The sequence below is a fragment of the Agelaius tricolor genome, unplaced genomic scaffold, assembly GCF_023055355.1.
Source record: "Agelaius tricolor isolate 1412-34295 unplaced genomic scaffold, bAgeTri1.0.p SCAF_16, whole genome shotgun sequence".
Taxonomy (NCBI): Eukaryota; Metazoa; Chordata; class Aves; order Passeriformes; family Icteridae; genus Agelaius; species Agelaius tricolor.
The window spans coordinates 2,972,037-2,989,302 of NW_027269276.1; the positions used below are offsets into that span (position 1 = coordinate 2,972,037).

The 17,266-nt window shown below is 49.1% G+C and overlaps 1 protein-coding gene across 3 annotated transcripts in view; it reads right to left on the reverse strand.

The window, feature by feature from the left end:
• Positions 1 to 315: 315 nt before the first annotated feature.
• LRRK1 (leucine rich repeat kinase 1) overlaps positions 316 to 17,266 on the reverse strand; it is a 73,380-nt gene continuing 56,429 nt past the window's right edge. For all 3 annotated transcript variants that reach the window (XM_071441230.1, XM_071441231.1, XM_071441232.1), the window contains 10 exons: positions 16,689 to 16,855; positions 15,422 to 15,619; positions 14,485 to 14,762; positions 14,107 to 14,301; positions 13,197 to 13,348; positions 11,506 to 11,623; positions 10,117 to 10,233; positions 4,304 to 5,139; positions 3,632 to 3,733; positions 316 to 1,728 (listed from right to left, as the gene is read on the reverse strand). In XM_071441230.1, coding sequence (XP_071297331.1) covers positions 1,551 to 1,728; positions 3,632 to 3,733; positions 4,304 to 5,139; positions 10,117 to 10,233; positions 11,506 to 11,623; positions 13,197 to 13,348; positions 14,107 to 14,301; positions 14,485 to 14,762; positions 15,422 to 15,619; positions 16,689 to 16,855 — 2,341 coding nt within the window. In that variant the 3' untranslated portion in view covers positions 316 to 1,550. The remainder of the gene's footprint in view (positions 1,729 to 3,631; positions 3,734 to 4,303; positions 5,140 to 10,116; positions 10,234 to 11,505; positions 11,624 to 13,196; positions 13,349 to 14,106; positions 14,302 to 14,484; positions 14,763 to 15,421; positions 15,620 to 16,688; positions 16,856 to 17,266) is intronic.

A 17,266-nucleotide genomic window follows, 5' to 3' on the forward strand; every position in this document is an offset into this window, starting at 1 on the left:
TCACAGGAAGAGTTCCTGCAAGTCAAAGGAATCTGGCAGCTGGGAAAGGTGACCATGAGACCTCAGCCCAGCCCTGAGACAAAGGCAGACAGCGTGTCCTGGCAAGGGAGGGAAATTCTGGTGCTGCCATACCTGATTATGAGCTGCTGGAGAGGCACGGGGTGACAGTCACAGGCAAGGCCAGGAATGGAGACAGTCTGTACTCACAGCCCTGATTCCAGCTGTGCTCATCACAACCAGCACTTAAATCACACTGCAAACCCCAGACACCCAGTGCCAGTTGGGTTTCCAATAAAAACCACCAATGCAGTGTCATCCTGGGGAGGAATCAGTTTATTTTAAGATACATTCTGTTTCTGAAGAAGGATATTTTAGCAGCCTGCAACAGAAATGTGAACCAGAGGGTTAACCTGCCCGTTCGGCCTTGGCCAGCCTTGCCGATGCTCACACAAGATTCTTGGGATAAAAAAAAAGAAAAAGAAAGGTCCAAAATTCAAACTGTACACCTTTATACAGGGTGCTTAGCTGGGGACACTTTTTACACTGCTGTACATGCTTGGGATAATTAAGTGCAATTGGATTTAGAGCCAATACAGCATCCCAGGCCACTAATGAAGATAAAATACAAGCTGTGGTGGGCAGAAGCTGCACAGATACACAGGCAAACTGAGCTTATTGTGTTCCTGCTGCTCCAGAGCGCATTTCCCAAGAGAAACAGGAGTGGAGCAGAGACAGCTTATAAACCTTCCTGGTCAGGGGCTCCCTTCTCTTCCATCAGGAATATCTGTCACACCCAGTGGCTTTGTTTTCCATCAGCTCCATTGACAAGGCAGCAGTGCCATGAGCCAGCTCACTCACTCCTGGTGCAGCATTCCTGGCAAGTTGTTTTGGGCTCCCTCACAGGAACTCAGCACCACTACAGCTTCTAGGAACCAGAAATGCAGTGGCCAGCCACAGCTTCTCGCTGGCTCCTGCACCAGGGTGTCTCTACACAGGGTCTACACCTGAAGTAGGACACACACCCTAACTAATGGAGTTGCAGGGAGGTGGGAAGCAGCCCCACAGTGCAGGGATTCCAGCAGATGCATTCCTCCTGGGAACAGGGTGAATCAGCCCTCGGTGCCCGCGCTGCCGGCCAGCAGGCAGCCGGGACTGGGACGTGCTCAGACACCCAGGGCAGAGCCCACGGAGCTCTCCTGGCTGACACACACACAACAACAACAGCAGCAGCAGCCAGGGCATGCTGAAGGTGAGGAAGGAATTCAAAACGGGGAAGAACAAACTGGAAATCGGGGGATGAACAGAACTGCAGCCACCTTTGCTCTCACCAGTACAGGGGAGCGTGTGACAGAGCAGGGAGCTGGCCCAGCTCCCAGCCCTGTCCCAGCCCTGCTCACAGCGGCTTCTTCATTCCCCAAAAGCCCTGGTGGGGCTCTGGGAACCCCAGGGTGCTCACTAGCAGCAAACCAGACACACAGTCCCCCCATCAGCCCTGGTGTGTCTCCGAGTCCAGGACGCTCCCGCTGATGTTGGGTGCAGTGCCACGGGCACTACCTTCTCTTGCGCATGCAGGTCTCCAGCCTGCCCAGCTCCTCGTAGGCCTGGTAGAAAATGTCAAAGTCTCTGGCACTCCAGCCCCTCCAGACAGCCAGGCACCTCTCCATGTGCTCGTTCTCAAAGCAGCACACCACCGTGTCCCTCGCTACCAGAGCCGCATCCACCAGAGTCCTGGGGAAGGAGCAGAGAGCAGGGAAGGGAATTACAGGGAAGGATGTCACAGGGAAAGGAGTTACAGGGAAGGGAACTGCAGGGAAAGGCATTACAGGGAAAGGAGTTACAGGGAAGGACATTACAGGGAAGGGCATTGCAGGGAAGGGCAGCTCTGTGAGCGCAGCACTGGCTCATGAGCTTCCCTTCCAGCTACACAAGCTTTTTATAAGCTGCAAATCCTTTAGCAAGGAGAATGTTACAAAGACAGGGATCAGAAACTGTGTCACATCAAAACCAAGCAGCTCAGTGACATGGGAAAAGGTTTTTAAAGGGATTCAGGTGCCTAAATATGCAGGTGGGGGCTTAAGTCTGCCATGGCATTTGAAGTTGCTGCTAATCTCCTGATTTGCTAAATCCACAGACTCTTGTTCCCGCTGCCAGCTGGGCATTTTCAGAACAGTTCCATCATAACACAGCTGACAGGCTGCTGAGAGCTTCCACAGCCTGGAATAAAGCATGGAAGTGGGATGGAGCCTGCCTGTGTCAGCTCAGGGTCTGAGCCCCTGGCCCAGAGCAGCAGGCACAGCTGTGGCAGCACTCAGGGATCCGTGTGGTCCGTGTTGTATATCCTTCCCTTCATGGCCTCTGTTGAAGCTGGCCCTGCCGGTACCTCAGAGGGAGGTGGCTGGGCAGACAATGACACTTTTCCCTTGCAGGGTCCAAGGGACAGGAGTCCAGCCCTCACTGGGCTCCTTCTACCATTCCTATAGCAGATGGGGAAGGTTGGTGCCAACGTGTTTCCCCACAAAGGCGCCCAGCTGGGAGCGCTGGCCACAGGACTATCCTTGGCAGCTGGTTTTTATTACAGACTGCCCCTACAAAGTTTTTATTACAGACTGCCCCCCTTTAATTACAGACTACCCCTACCTTTCCTCCCCTCCCTGCTCTGCTCTGCCATTTGAGCAGCCCCTTCCCTTTCCTCCCCTCTGCTCCTTATCCTGCTGCTCAAACAGGGAGGGTCAGTGGCCATGGTGCCTGGTCCAGCCAGGCAGCAGGGCAGGACAGGTGTGAGATGTGGTATCACTTTGCCTGAACTCCACACTCAATCTCAGTGAAACAAAACCAGCCTAAGAGTACCTGTGACCAATAAAGAGAATTCTCTCCTCCCAGCTAACTGATAAAGACACTCAGTTCAGAGTAGAGGGAATGGCAGGAGCCTTTGATCTCCTGTTGTGTTTACCTGGCAGTAATAAACGATCATTTATAATCCTTAGCACTGCTTAACCTGCATTTGTTTGGACATAAATAGTACAATCCCAGACCGGTATTTAAGTGATCAGCAGGAACACCCCCACCTCTCCAGCAGTTATTTATTTCCTTGACTCTCCTTCTCTGTATGAAACATTTTAAATTAATGTATCTAACTGCTCTCCCCTGTGCTCCAGGAGCCGTCCCCCGGCCTGTCACTGCCCACAGCACAAAGGTGCTCATTTAGAGCCAGAACATCAACCTGACCCACGTGAATGCAGCCACAGACAAGCGCCGTGCTCGGCATAAATACACCTCTTGTTCTGAGCACGGGGCCGAGTCTGCCAGGCTGCTCTGACCTTCTGCCAGGTGCCCTCAGAGCAAAGGGAGCCAGCACCAGGCAGGATCAGGCCAGCTCGATCCTGTCTGTGTCATTATGGGGTGCTCAGTCTCTGTGGACTTTGGAGACCAGGCTGTAATCTCAGAGCCTTCTCCTTGCTGTCTGCCCCTCTCTAAGAGCCTTGACGTGCACTCAGCAACTGTGTTCTCCCACTGGGAACTCCTCAGAAGCTGCTGGAAGCCAAGAGGAAGTTCCCAAGAGCCCTGAGAGTCTGCAGAGCCCCCCTGTGCATCCCCAGCCCCTTGTGCCCCTGGTGTGCCCAGCCAGCCTCACCCGTAGGGAGCCAGCTCCCCTGCCTTCAGCACCGCGATCACTCTGCCCCGTTGCGTGCCCGACTCCTTCTCCAGCCCGATAACGATGATGTCCCCTCCTCTCCTGGAAGAGAAATGAGGGAAATGTCACATCCTCAGCACTGGGGATGCTGTCAGCTGAGGATGATCCATGCTGGATATCCATCCTCTGCTCCATGCCCACCTGCAGGCACAGGGAGGGGGCACCGCGATGCCAAGGGGGCATTCTGAATCCAGTGCAGTGAGAGATCCTGTGACAAGCAAAATCAGCTTCCCAGAGGTTCCCATCAGCTCCACAGGAGGCAGCAGGACTTGCCAGGGCTGCGTCCAAGCAAGGAGCCTGCCTGCTGCTCTTTGTTTCCTTTTGTAGCTGGGGAAACACAGCTTGGAGTCTGACCACCCCCTTCTCATTCTGCTGAGAAACCAACCCAGCAAGGTTTTCCACGTGGCCACTCTGCTCAACACTGCATAATTCCAAAAGGTGTAGAAAATCCATGTTCCATTATACTGGGAACAGAATTTCTCAGTGGTAACTTGACTTTCTGGCCAGGTGAATCATACTAGGAATGTAAAAGCTGCTGAATTAGCCTGAGTTAATCTCATGCTCAGCCAGGAGGGATTTTGACTAAGTTGCCTGGTTAAGTGACCCACTTACCTGGGGATCCAGATGAGGTCTTTCACAGGAAGAATCTTGACTGCTTGGAGATGCTCTGTGCTCTCACCCACAGGTGAAGCATCATGATCCAGGGGAGCCTTCAGCTCGTGGAATTTCTCAGACTCCTCAAAATCCGTGGAGAAGGGTGCACTGGAAGAGCTCAAGGGCGAGCTGGGCAGGCTGGAGGGGCAGCGGGTCACCGCGTTGGGAGGCGAGGAGGAGTAGGAAGACACAGAGCAGTAATCTGTGAGCGAGTCCTGGTGGTTCAGGATCTGGGTGCCCACGTCTGGGCTGTACATGATGCTCACATCCCCTGGAGGGTTGCTCTCCATCGCCCCTTGGCTGATGGGGGCTGTGGCCGGGATGGCAGTCGAGGGCTGCTGGATGGTGAACATGTCCCTGAGGGGGCTGCAGTCCCCGCAGAAGTAGCGAGCACAGAGCTGGTAGCTGGTGGCGTGGTACATCACCAGGAAGTTGCTTTTGTCATCCAGACACCAGAGCACCTCCTCGCCGTGGCACTCGGAGTTGCAGGCGATGGATGTGATGATGGAGGGCGGGCTGAAGGGCTCCAGCCTCCTGCTGATCTCCATGGAGGCGCAGTCGATGACCAGGAGCCCGGGGCCGTTGCTGTACCACACCTCGGCCCCGCCGCTGGTGACCTCCATGGCCCTCACCGGGTACGGGTTCTGCCGCGGGTCGCTGTCCGGGATGTTGAATTTGGACCTGTTGGCTGTGTGGGAGCACAGGTAGGAGCAGTTGTCCCCTGGCAGGCCCTGGGACACTGAAAACACGGCTACCAGTCCATCTGACAAGCCAGCCAGCACCACATATGAGTTCTGTGAGAAAGAGAGAAAAATTTCATGGAATTATAGAATGGTTGGGTTGGAAAGAACCTAAATGATCATCTCATTCCATCCCTCTGCCATGGGCAGGGACACTGTCCATTGGACCAGGCTGCTCCAAGCCCCATCTAACCTGGCCCTGAACACTTCCAGGGATAGAAGTCCACAACCTCTCTGTGCCAGGACCTCACCACCCTCACAGCAAAGAATTTTTTCCTGTTTCTTTACTTCTTTATAATAGAAGAGCTTTCATTCCCAGAAGCTCTGCCTGCTTCTCACATTCTGCAAGAACACCAGTAACTTACCCCAGAACAGCGATAACACAACATAAAAAGGAGTCATTCCCTAGAAGCTGCTGCAGAGCCAGGCTCCTTTCACCCAGTATTACCTCTCTCTTTACTGGCAGGGGCAGACAGACGGACCTGGCAGCCTGCCCTGAAGGTTAACAAATTCAAGCTGGAGTATGTTCAGAGACAGCCATCATGATCCCAGGAATCCAGCTGCAGAAACCCGGCTCACTTCCAAAAAGGAGTAAAGCTATTGCTATCAATGTAGGTAGGAGAGGAATGGAGGAAATGCAGTAAAAATGGAAAGAGGGAGCCAATATTCTCCCAAACAAGAGCATCCAGTGATTGCTCCTCATCCAGAATCTGCTGCTCTGAGAGCTCTGCTCCTCCCAGGGATGTGCTTTGGCTCTGGGATCCCTGGCAGCTCAGACATCCCAGCCCAGGGCACAGAAGCAGCAGCAGCTCAGCAAAGCACCTGCCAAGTGGCACAAACAATTCTGCAGGTGGGTAAAAACCTGTCCCTAAATGTACAGATGTGCTGGACACAGCTCCAGCTCCGGGGCCATGCATCCCTTGTGTCCCAGGGGCAGGAGCTGCTGAGAAGGCCACGGCTCAGCAACTCCTCCAGCTCATCCCAGCGGGGCAAAATGCTGTTAAACAGGCTGGGAAATTGATCTCTTGGGAACAAAACTTCCCATGACCTTGGGCCTCTACCAGAAACTCCCCCATCTGTGAAGCAGATAAAACAATACTTACCTCAAAGGCCTTTCTATTTCCTCCCTGTGGAGCAATAAATTCTAAATAAAGACCATTTTACCCAGGACTTCTTTGCTGCCTGGACTAAGCACAGCTAACCAAACAGAACCAGACAGAGCAGCACAGAGCTGACACAACCTTGTCCCTCCTCAGCCTCTCACCAGTGGAAAGCCTTTGGCATGCCCAGGATGCCAGTGAGGGGCTGAGGGCTCAGTCACCCTTAGCTGGGAATGCAAAAATTAAATTAAGGCACCCCTGTGCCCTTCCAGGGATCTTGATTCTGCCAGGCCTAGACAATAGTTCTCAGGCTGTAAATCCACAGAAAAATCAGTATTCTGACTTTCCCCGGCTATTAAGGGGCAGGTAGTGCAGGGTGAGTGTTATTTAATTGACAGCTCTACTTGCAAGGCTCATTTTGAGTCCTGGACAAAGAGACACTCTCTGCTTACCAAGTATGAGTAAAACCACGAGAGCACTGAGCCCCTATGACTAATCCAAATCACAGCAGAATTTTACTGTAATGGGAAAAACTAGGAAAGCAAGTGGAAAGTTGTGAAATGGGGCTTGGACTAACTCAGTCCAGTCCCAATTCTCTAACCACTAATTAAAAGAAACCCCAACGACCTGCAGTGCTCAGTGCCATGTTCCTGCTGCCATGTGGATCTGGTGCAAAGGCTCCTGGAAATGCCTTTGCCAAGGAGTTGCATCAGTAAGTTGGATCATGGCACAATGCTTTGCACAAGCTGGGTTTTGGGTTACTTTTTCTTTGGAAGGGAGTTCAATTACTTAAAACTGAATAAAACAAAGCAGAACAGCCCATATTTCTCTGGTAAAAAATGGTCCAACTTTTTCAGTCTGAAGGACCCCGCACAAGAGGCATTTCTTACTAGAAATGGGAAATTTAAATTGAAATGGGAACATCAGACATTAACTGTAATGTATATGTCAACCTGAACTGCTCCTAGCATGACACAGGACACTATAAAAATCTTCAGAGATTATAATTTTCTCTCATTTGATTTGATAACGCTGAATTATCCAAGCATAGTCTTCACAAAAAATTATTTTGAATTCCTTGATTAGTGTCAGCTACTACAGAACAGAATCCCTATTCCCTTTTGAGTTCCACAGGCCAAATTTCCCTGGCACTGAGCAGACAGCACCATAACCAGGGAGAGGTGGGTCACTGACGCCCTCCTGGTGTTACCAGTAATAGCAATGCCAAATCCTGGCCTGTCTGGGATGGAACAATGGTAGAAGCAAATTTGGAAGGTATTTTTTCCATTGGGGTATTTATTGCTTTCTGTCTTGGCTATCAAGACCTGTTTCTATCCAGCCATTACTGTTATCTCTCAGAGAGATAAGAAACAAGGAGCAAATGCTGAGAAATGCCCTTACCCTGCCATCTCCCACTTGACTGAGCTGAGGGAGTGACCAATTCTGCAGAAGACCATGTCAAAAACCACCTCCCCACAGATGCCATAATTAATTCTTGCCAGATTTTACCCAGTGCTGGTGAAGCAAAGCCCCCCTGATCAGGGTATTCCAGCAGCCACCAAAGGCAGGCAGGGCTGCAGCCTCCAGAAACCTTAAGTAACTTTCTCAGAATTCATTTTCAGCATTTGGGCTCCACGAGGAGCCAACAAAAACACACAGCAACAAAAGTGCGTTTGAAGGCCCCGTGCTGCCAGCAGCGGGGCCGTGCCAGGAGGAAGGCCCCGAGCGGGGCCGCAGCGATGAGCGGGGATGAGCCGGCTCCAGACGTCCCGTCCCCCTGCCAGCAGGTCAGCAGGAATGGCAAAAAATCCTGCACCAGGGCCTGGTCACCTCCTCCTCCTCCTCCTCTTGTCCCCACAGGGTCTGGCACTGCTGGCTGCAGCCTTTAAATGCAGCTTTTGTTTCCACGTGTTCCAGGTGTCTGCGCGGGGCCAAAGATTTGCACCCATTCAGGTTTCTGTCTCCCTCCACATCTCTTCCCTCCACTTCTCTTCTACCAAGGCAGAATGTGTCTTGGTTTGCCCTTTTAACCTGCTCATTTGCTAATTTGTTTGCTTTTTTCTGCTGCAAATTGTATTGTTTACCAAAAAGAATCATCCTGGTGACAAAAAGCATGCAACAAAAAGCTTAAATTGTACAAGACTTTTCCTTGGCGGGTGAGTTTCAGATTCTGGGCCCCTCTTGCCTGCTTTCAAATTTCCATGATGCTTCCTTTGGATGAGAAACCAAGTTTTGGAAACTATTTCTTTTGGATCAGCCTTCCCAAGGCAGTCATAAAGAATTCCCCTTCCCAGCAACATCCCTTGGCAATTCTCTGACTAAAAGTTACCTCACATCTCACCAGCTAAAGGGAAATGCAATTCTCTTCTCCACTGGACAGCAGTGACTGTGATAACTCTGATACAGCTTGCTGGCCAGGCAGTGAGTGTGACAAGTGTAAGCTTTCCACATAGGTTTTTTGGAAGAACTGGCTGGTTTAGTTCTTGCCAGCCTGGTCTGCACATCCCCAGGCTGCTGCTCTGGCCATTTCACTGCCAAACTCATTCATAGAAAGGAGAGAGGAAAAAGTAAGTCCAATAAACTAAGAAGGAGTGAGCTGAAGGGAGGTGGATTTCTGGAAGGTTGGGTAGGGTTGGGGGAGGAAGGGAGGTGTCTAGACTCAATATTGCTATTGTAGGGCCTGGCATTATTTATGACATTTTCTAGGCAAGCCACAAACTGGAAATAGAAACCAGGAGACATAAAGCCACTCGTAACCCCTGAGGAATGGCTTTGCAAGCTGTGTGACAGTGGAAAAGCTGAAAGCAAAAGGCTCCTTCCACTGTCCTGGATGGAACATCAGCCAGCATGAAAAAGAAATTTGCCCTACACATCAGAAATGAAACTCCACGGTGGACAAATGCGGCAGGTCCGGGAGCCAAGGAAAGCCAACAGATGCAGAGAAATCCAGCCCTGTGCCAACTTTACATCAATGCCCTACTTTAGCTCCACTTACACCATGTTTGGAAGTGCAGCAGCACACCTTACACAAACCATCTGCCTCAGACTCAGCAATCCCAGCAGAAGAGCCAGAAATGGACAATGGCTCAGGACAGGCCTGGTATAAACCAGCAGCTCTGAGAGCTGCCCTGTGCTGAGCTCTCAGACACATCCCAGACTGCTGGCATTTGCAAAGACTACACAGCTACCAGCAATGTTGGAACATAATTACATATTTTCACTTGAGGTGGCTGTAAGCAAACGGAGGTAATTTAGCTGGAAAACAGTTTTTATACATCTCCCAAGGCTTGCCCTCAATAGGCACCCAGGTCAGATCTCTCCTGCCAGAACGGGATGGTGGCAATCCCAGGGCAAGGCAGATAACATAGACCTTGTTTTAATGTCCGTAAGAGTAATTATCCCTGTTACCCATAAGAGCATTACCCAAACCAGCTGTATTATCTAAGTGTTCTCATTCAAAACCAAAACAGGAGTGTGGCTGAGCCCAGATAACATTTCAGGATGACTGTGCACACAAATGACAGCACAGCCAGGAAAACAGTGGCTACAAGAGGCCGGATGTGCCCACGTCCTGCATTAGCACTTAACAAATCTCTATTATAATTATTATTTCATGTCTTCTCCACTTTGTTTGATCAGCCCAAATCTTGTGTTCCAGTGAAGTGGAAACGCAGCTGGAAAACTTCCTTGCTGAGGAATTTGATCTGTTTTGACTATTTTCCCAGCAGGTTTGGAAGTGCCAGCTTTGGTCCCCTGACTCGGGTTCTTGCCCACACCTCTGTCCTCTGGCAGAGGCAGAAAGACCTGGAAACCTTCTCCTTGCAGTGCCAAAATGTTCCTGGGCATTGCAAAGTCCTTCAGCACCAGCTGAGAGTGGCAGCTTGGCTCAGCAGTGTCACTACTGCCCCTTTTCCTTTGGGTTGTTCCTTACCCTTTTCAGAAGAGGCATCACCAGAAAGCAGCTCACAGTGGCTGGAGTGTCTAAACCCTTCAGTGGAGTCTTTAAGGGACACATGCCCTGCAATCCATACACAGAAATCTTCTGGTCCTGTGAAAGAGCACATAAAACTCTATAAATGCAAACCACCCCCCTGCTTTTCATATCTTGATACCTGAGCAAGATCTAATTGGTTCCAAAACTGGGTTTTATTTGTATTTTTTGATATCCAGACAGTAAATTTCTGTTTTTAATGGAGAACCTTTGGCATGTGAGTAGAAAGCAGGTGCTGCATTCCCCAGAACAGGACAATATATGCATTATCCAAAAGTCACCAAAAATCACCAGTGTAGAGATTTTATCACCACATTCAAAAGCAGCATCTGTCAACCCTGAATGCAAAAATCCCAAAGAACAATTGAAGCAGGTTGTATGTTATTTTGCAATTATCTGTCCATTTGAGGGACATTACATTTTATGTGAAATCACACCTATCCCACACCTCCTAAATCTACCAGACTGACCAAGAGCATCCAGTTTTGGAACCAGCAAACTTTTGATTCTCATCCAAAAGGTGGAAATTCAATGCTTTAAGATCTTTGAATTTAAATTTTTCTAGACTTTTATTATTATTATTAAAAAGAAAAAAGAAAGAGTATTTGAGCTTTACCTCTATTTGAGAAGAGAAAAAGTCAAAATATTTTATTTTTTTATGGAGAGAAAAAAAATTCTATACTCACAGCATCCATGCCAGGGCAGAGTGAAATAGCCAACACAAATTATTTACTCAGCAAGTCTGGCCTTTTTTTCCTCCCCCACTCTAAAACACTGAACTTCAGGTACATTTAATTTTTTTGCGTTTTTTTCTTTGTTTTGTGTGAAACGATTGTGTCAGAGTTGGCTGACACTTAACAGCCCTTTTTGATGGGTGGCCAGGGGCTCTGGGGGATAAATCAGCCACTCTCTCTCACTCTTATCTTTTTAGCTGCAATTTTCCACGGCGAACACAAAACTCGGGTACCCATTTCCCACCAACCTTCAAATCCCTCAGGCCTCTTTCAAAGCCCCACCCTTAAATGCATGTTTTCTGTCCCTGCCTCCCTTTATCACCCACAGATAAGGACATTTCCCAGATGAACCCCTGGGCACTGATTGCTCCAGCCCAGAGCTTCCCCTCGGGAAGCCGAGGTTCCCACGGTCGCTCTGGGAGGCACAGTCTGGAGCTGTGTGTCAGGTAGAAACAAAACACCTGGAGACAGCAGATGCAAAGTCACTGCTCATCTGAGATGCCCTTTGTCTCACACACTCTTGGCTTTACTAATTTAACAGGCCCTTTCTCTTCGTTAGTGTCACCCCTCTCGAGGGGGCACAGGCAATGCTCACCTCCGTGGCTGCCCACAGGGCATTCTGAAATTTGAGTTGGCAGCACAGCTTCATTCCTGGGCAGCTCATCCTCTGCACTTCCATGACTCCTTTCTCCAGGTTCACCACTGTGTAGTTCCTGAAAGGAGCAAGCAACAATTTCAGACAGCCAACACTCCTCCTGCACGGGGCTGAGGGACTTGAGGCACTTGTGGCCAAGCCATGACAAAACTGCTCAGATGTGGATGATGCTGCAAGGATCTACACCCCTCCTAACTGGAAATACCTCATTTGAAGGAAAAGAAAGATGTGCCCTGGCTCAGGGGCAGATGTGCAATTGCTTCTGTGAGGATTTACACTCAGCTCTCTGACTTTGCACAGGGTTAGCAGGACGTATGTGGTCTGTTCCTGTAATGGAGCTGTGAGACAAACAGATCCAGCTGAACAGCAGTAATTAATAAGTGGGAAGTCTCAGCCCATCTTGCCCATTTGGTTCTCAAGGGAATAGCTGCTCTCCAAGTTCACTACCTTGCTATTATCTGGCTTCATTATTATTCCAGTACATAAACAGAGGAGCATGATTCTACAGAGCAAAGATCTCTAAGTTAATAAAATTATTTATAAATATGACTAATTAGTAGTTTTTTTGTAGCTAAAAGGATTTTGTTTGTTTGGGGAAGTTTATTGAGTTTGGATGTTTGAACAATAACTGGATATTCACAACCACATCTGTGAGTCCCAGATGTTTTACCGACTGTGGCACAAGCAATTACACATCCTGAAATCTGTCACATGTGAGTAAACTTGTTATTCAACAGTCTCCAGCAAGTGGATTGTCCAGTCAGAAAGCAGATTCACTGAGATATATTGCTGTGAATATTTGGACAACATCCATGTATTCAAAATACATCTGGGAGTGCCATGTGCTTCACCAGTTCAGCAGGAAAAGTTACACTGCCTGCACTGAACAACTGACCAGGGACCACAAATGGCAAAGCAAATAGTTCAGCAACAAATCATGTGCCTTCCCCATTAGCTTAATGGTTACAAATAATGAACACATTAATATAAAATTCAGATCAGTTTGTGAATGTTTCCAAATAAGACTGAGGCTATAAAAATCAGCAGCATCCATAAAAATGAACCTAACTAGCCACAGGTCACCTGTGGCTGAGCAAAATGCCATCACCTCAGTCACAATTTAATAACATTTTAAGCACATGCCTTCAGTCCAGAACACATTTTACTGGCAGTGCACACTTGGATGCACACACAGCTCCAGGCATGTGGTTAACTCCCCATGATTGCAATAGGATTTAAGCATGTGCTTAATTGCTTTGCAGAAGAGAGATGGAACTGCAGCCTCAATTAGGAAAGGTTTAGTGTTAAATGGCCTCATTAGGAAAGGCAGAACACGTCTGTTCTCATGTGCAAATGCTTCATCCTGTGTGTGTGAATCATTACACTGCCCTAATCTTCTCCCCATATTAACTGAAGCAGAGTTAAGCTCATTAAATATCCTTTATAAAGCAACCACTGTTCCCAATTAAAAGAGTTTGGGAAAACAATGTTCACTGTATTCTTGGCGTTCATCCAAGCTCACTTTCACCTTCTCTACCTCCCTCCCAGAGGCAGAAGCGAAGATGATGAAGGATTTTTTACTTAAAAAGGAAAAAGAAAAAAAAAGGAATTGCTAATGTGAGCTGTCTCACCTGGTGTCCTCCTTCCCATCCCAGAGCACCACGGTGTACTCCTGCCCCGGGGAGCAGAAGAAGGAAGACTGCTTCCCACAGGGCAGCAGGTACATAAACGTTGCAAAGGTTGGGTCTTTCATCTGCCCCACCACAGAGATGGCCAGGGGACGCTGAAGGGGGAGGAAAAGAGAAAGACAAGTCACACAAGATGAAACAGGAGAACCATAATAAACAGGGGGCTCAACAGGGCCAGGCACAAGGTCCTGCACCTGGATCGGGGCAATCCCTAGCACAAGCACAGGCTGGGTGTCCCTGGAATTGGATTCCAACCCAAACCATTTTCTGATTCTATGAATATTTATTAAAGCTTGGTCTGTCATTCTCTTACACATTTTACTGATTAATTTCCTCAGGCTTATGAATTTTGGAAGCTGACCCATTGCATGACAGTGTAGAGATGTTTGAGAGTCAGGCTGACCTTTGTTTGAAGGACAGCAGCTTTAAAACACCAACTGAAATTAATGAAGAATGCAATGCAGCATAATCCTTTTCTTGCACTTTGAAGCTTTTTCTTCCTCATACCTCCTTTTATAATCTTGGGGATTTTGAAGTCTTTGTAGTTGCACTCACAGCATGACACTGGAGCTGTTTCTAGAAATTATGGGTAATGTCTTGCCCTGGTGAAATCAGCAGCCTAACTGCCACGGACATCAAGGGACCCTCAAGCCACCACAGATGTCTAAGGCCACAAATCTGTCATCATTTCATTCATAAAACTCTCATTTAAGTCAACAGAAATTCTGGGCCAAATCAGCAGGAGGGGTAAATGGGCAATGGAGCTGTTGTGCTGCACCAGGAGCAAGCTCAGCCCTCCTGCACAAAGAGGGCAGCAGCTCAGAGAACACAGCTCAGGAGGGTGGTTTTGTACCTTCTCTGGCTTAGTGTCCCAGCACTCCATCATGAGTGCCTGCATCCTGTAGAGCTGCACCTCCTCGGGCTGCCCCAGGACAGGACGGATCCCTTTGGACAGCTTCTTTGCAATCTGGAGCTGGTGGTGTCCCAGCACAGGCCTCTGCCCGGACAGCAGCTCGTACAGGACCATCCCATAGGAGAACATGTCCACCTAGAGCCAGAAACAGACAGAAAATCAGGGCAGGGCTCTGCTGGGGGATGGAGAGGAGAGCAAGGAAGGCACAGTGGGAAAGCCAGTGCCAGCCCTCATGCACGGAGAAGGGAATTGAGCCATGGGACGGTGCCAGCCCCCTCAGTGCCACCACAGGGCAGCCCCACAGCCTCCCCTGGTCACCTTCTCATCGTAGACGATGCGGGGCCGGATCTCGGGGGCCTGGTACCCCGGCGTGCCCTCCACGCCCAGCGCGCCCTCGTGGAACGACTGCCGCGAGATGCCGTAGTCGGAGAGCTTGATGTTCACGTGCTCCCTGACGTCCAGGGACCACACCAGGATGTTGTCCGACTTGAGGTCGCAGAAGATGATGTTCTTCTTGTGCAGGTAGGCCAGGCCTGTGGCGATCTGGTAGGCTATTTTGTGCGTCAGCATGTGTCCCAGCGGCACAAAGGAGGAACCTGGCACAAAGGAACAGCCCGTCTCCAGCTCCTGTAATTGCCATAACTGCTGCTTCTTCCCCTTCTCTCCTTCTCTTTTTAACTCCAGAGCAATAGCTGACAACCTTTTGAAACATCACTCAATGCCACTAATTGAAAAGACACTGTTTATTTTACTGTACATGTCTGACAGTCCTATTAGATTCTTTTTTTAAACCCTTTCACTTCTAGGCCACTAAATCTTCGGGTGAAAATCAGTGTTTGACTGAAAGTTGACATGAAGCCAAGGTGCCAAGAGGGTCAGATGGCCTCAACTTATCTTGGAATTAGTGTTGTTCATTTGACAATGACAGCAATACAGATAATAATGAGATAATTTAGAGTACCAGACACCCATCTGCAGGGGGAAAAACACAGCACCATCCACGCAGCACTGAAGAGAGATGCACTCTGTATTCATTTGCAGAAAAATTGAAAATCCAGGTCTCCAAAGTAGCTTTGAGAATCCCGAGCATCAATTTTACTAGGTTCCCAAAAGCACAATATAAGAACAATGCCATCCCTCCCACTTCCCTTAGTCTGGGGAAAAAAAAAAAATCCCCTCCAGCAAATCAAGCAGTAATTTAAACACCACTGAACACTTGTCAGTGGGAGAGGGGTGGGGGAGAGGCTGGCTTTACCTTTGGAGTTCTCAGCCAGGACGGTGGTGAGGCTGCCCAGCGGGGCCAGCTCCAGGGCGAAGCAGAGCGGGTGGATGCTGATGCCGATGAGGGACACGATGCAGGGGTGCTGCAGGGAGTGCAGCATGCTGGCCTCCTGGCGGAACTCCGAGAAGTTCTTCATGGCATCCATGGCCCGCAGGTGCTTCAGCATGGTATCTGGCAAGACACACAACCCCCCCTCCTCACTGCCCAGCTCAGGAAACGAGTCACAAACTCTTTGGGAGGTGATCACTGAGCAAGGGCTGCAGCTGGTGGGATTATGTAGACAGCAAGGCTTTAAGTTGAATCCTTTTGCTGATGCATGAGCCACTAAGAGACACTGGCTATAAGCAGGATCTGTCTGGTGCCTCAGGAAGCAAGAGCTCTCTTGGTCCTTAAACACCAGGCTCAGGTGTGCCTGGCACATGCTGTTCTCACACATCCCCTGATGACTTTGGAGAAGCCCGTGCTATGCTTCTCCCAGCAGGGGCTCTGTGCAGATGGCACACTGCAGCCCCTTTGCTGGAAGGGCTCTTCCCTACAGTTTCCAAGCCTCCCTGCCAGAAGAGACCCGTCACAGTAATGGTCCTGCTGCCACAGCACACCCCAGGCTGCTCAGGCAGGTCGGCTCTTCCCGAAGGTGATTTGTCACTGGGACAGCAGCTGGCCTCCTCCCCAGCTCAGGGATTCACCACATCCTCCCCTGACAAAAATGAGGAATGTGAGGCACTTTCCCCTTTCCTCTGTCCACAGACTGAGGCTCTGCTGGAAAGCTGGACTCCACAGGAGCCCATCCCTGCCTGGAGAAGCTGGTGGGCTCAGAAGGATTCCCAGTTTGCTTTCTCCAGCTGATGGCACAGAGCGGGTAAAACACAAATTCAGAGGTGGAAACTCACAAGTCCTCAGTGCAAACCCAAGCAAACCCACATTTCTCATGGTCAAATAGTATTGAAACAGGAGGTGAAATCTCACCTCCCTTCCCAATCAAGGGCTCTGCCTTGGCACCCTATAAATCCAACCTTTGATCTGCAGGAGAGAAGCCTCATGCAGAGCCAGTGACCTTCATCACTACAAATGCTCATGAAGAACTCTCACATGCATCCTCCTCCTCCACTGAAAACCATCAGTTTTGCTATCTATTTCCATGCTGTGTTTAATCAGGTGCTGTCAGCACTTTGCAGACTCTTTGGTCTTAGCTTAGGATCCCAGATTCCCAGATTCCTGACACCAAATCTGTGCACTGTACCTGCAGCTGAAGTGGGAGAACCCTTGCATTTTTTAATCTGAAATCTCTTCACAGCCACTGGTTTTCCTTGGTATCGTGCCCGATATATAACAGTTCCACTTCCACCCTGGCCAAGAACGTTGTTTTCATTTTCACTGCATTCCAGTTTGCTATTTTCCAGGAACAGTCTGCCAAACAGAAATTGGGGTTTTTTAATTAAAGTTTCAAAGATGTGGTAAATTAATGTTTTTAATGTGATTTCCATTTTCACAAATGCCTAATAGGCTCTTGCCTTATCTACCAAGAGGACTGGGTTGCCTGAACTACCTTGGTCATCTCAGTGCACTCCATGCTGGCTCACATTGTACAACAGATCTCTCACAGAAAATAGTAATTTGAGCAAAGAAGCACAAAAGGCTTTTTACTAATTTATCCCATAAGAATCAAACAGATCTGGAAAGCACATAAGCTCCTTTTCCAAGCAGATGACACAGGTACTGATACTTGTACTACTTATCTGTATTAATGATTTTTTTCTTTTTTGCTTCATTTACCTCCTGTTCCTCTTTCTTTCCACCGAGGCAGGACAGGATGTTTAT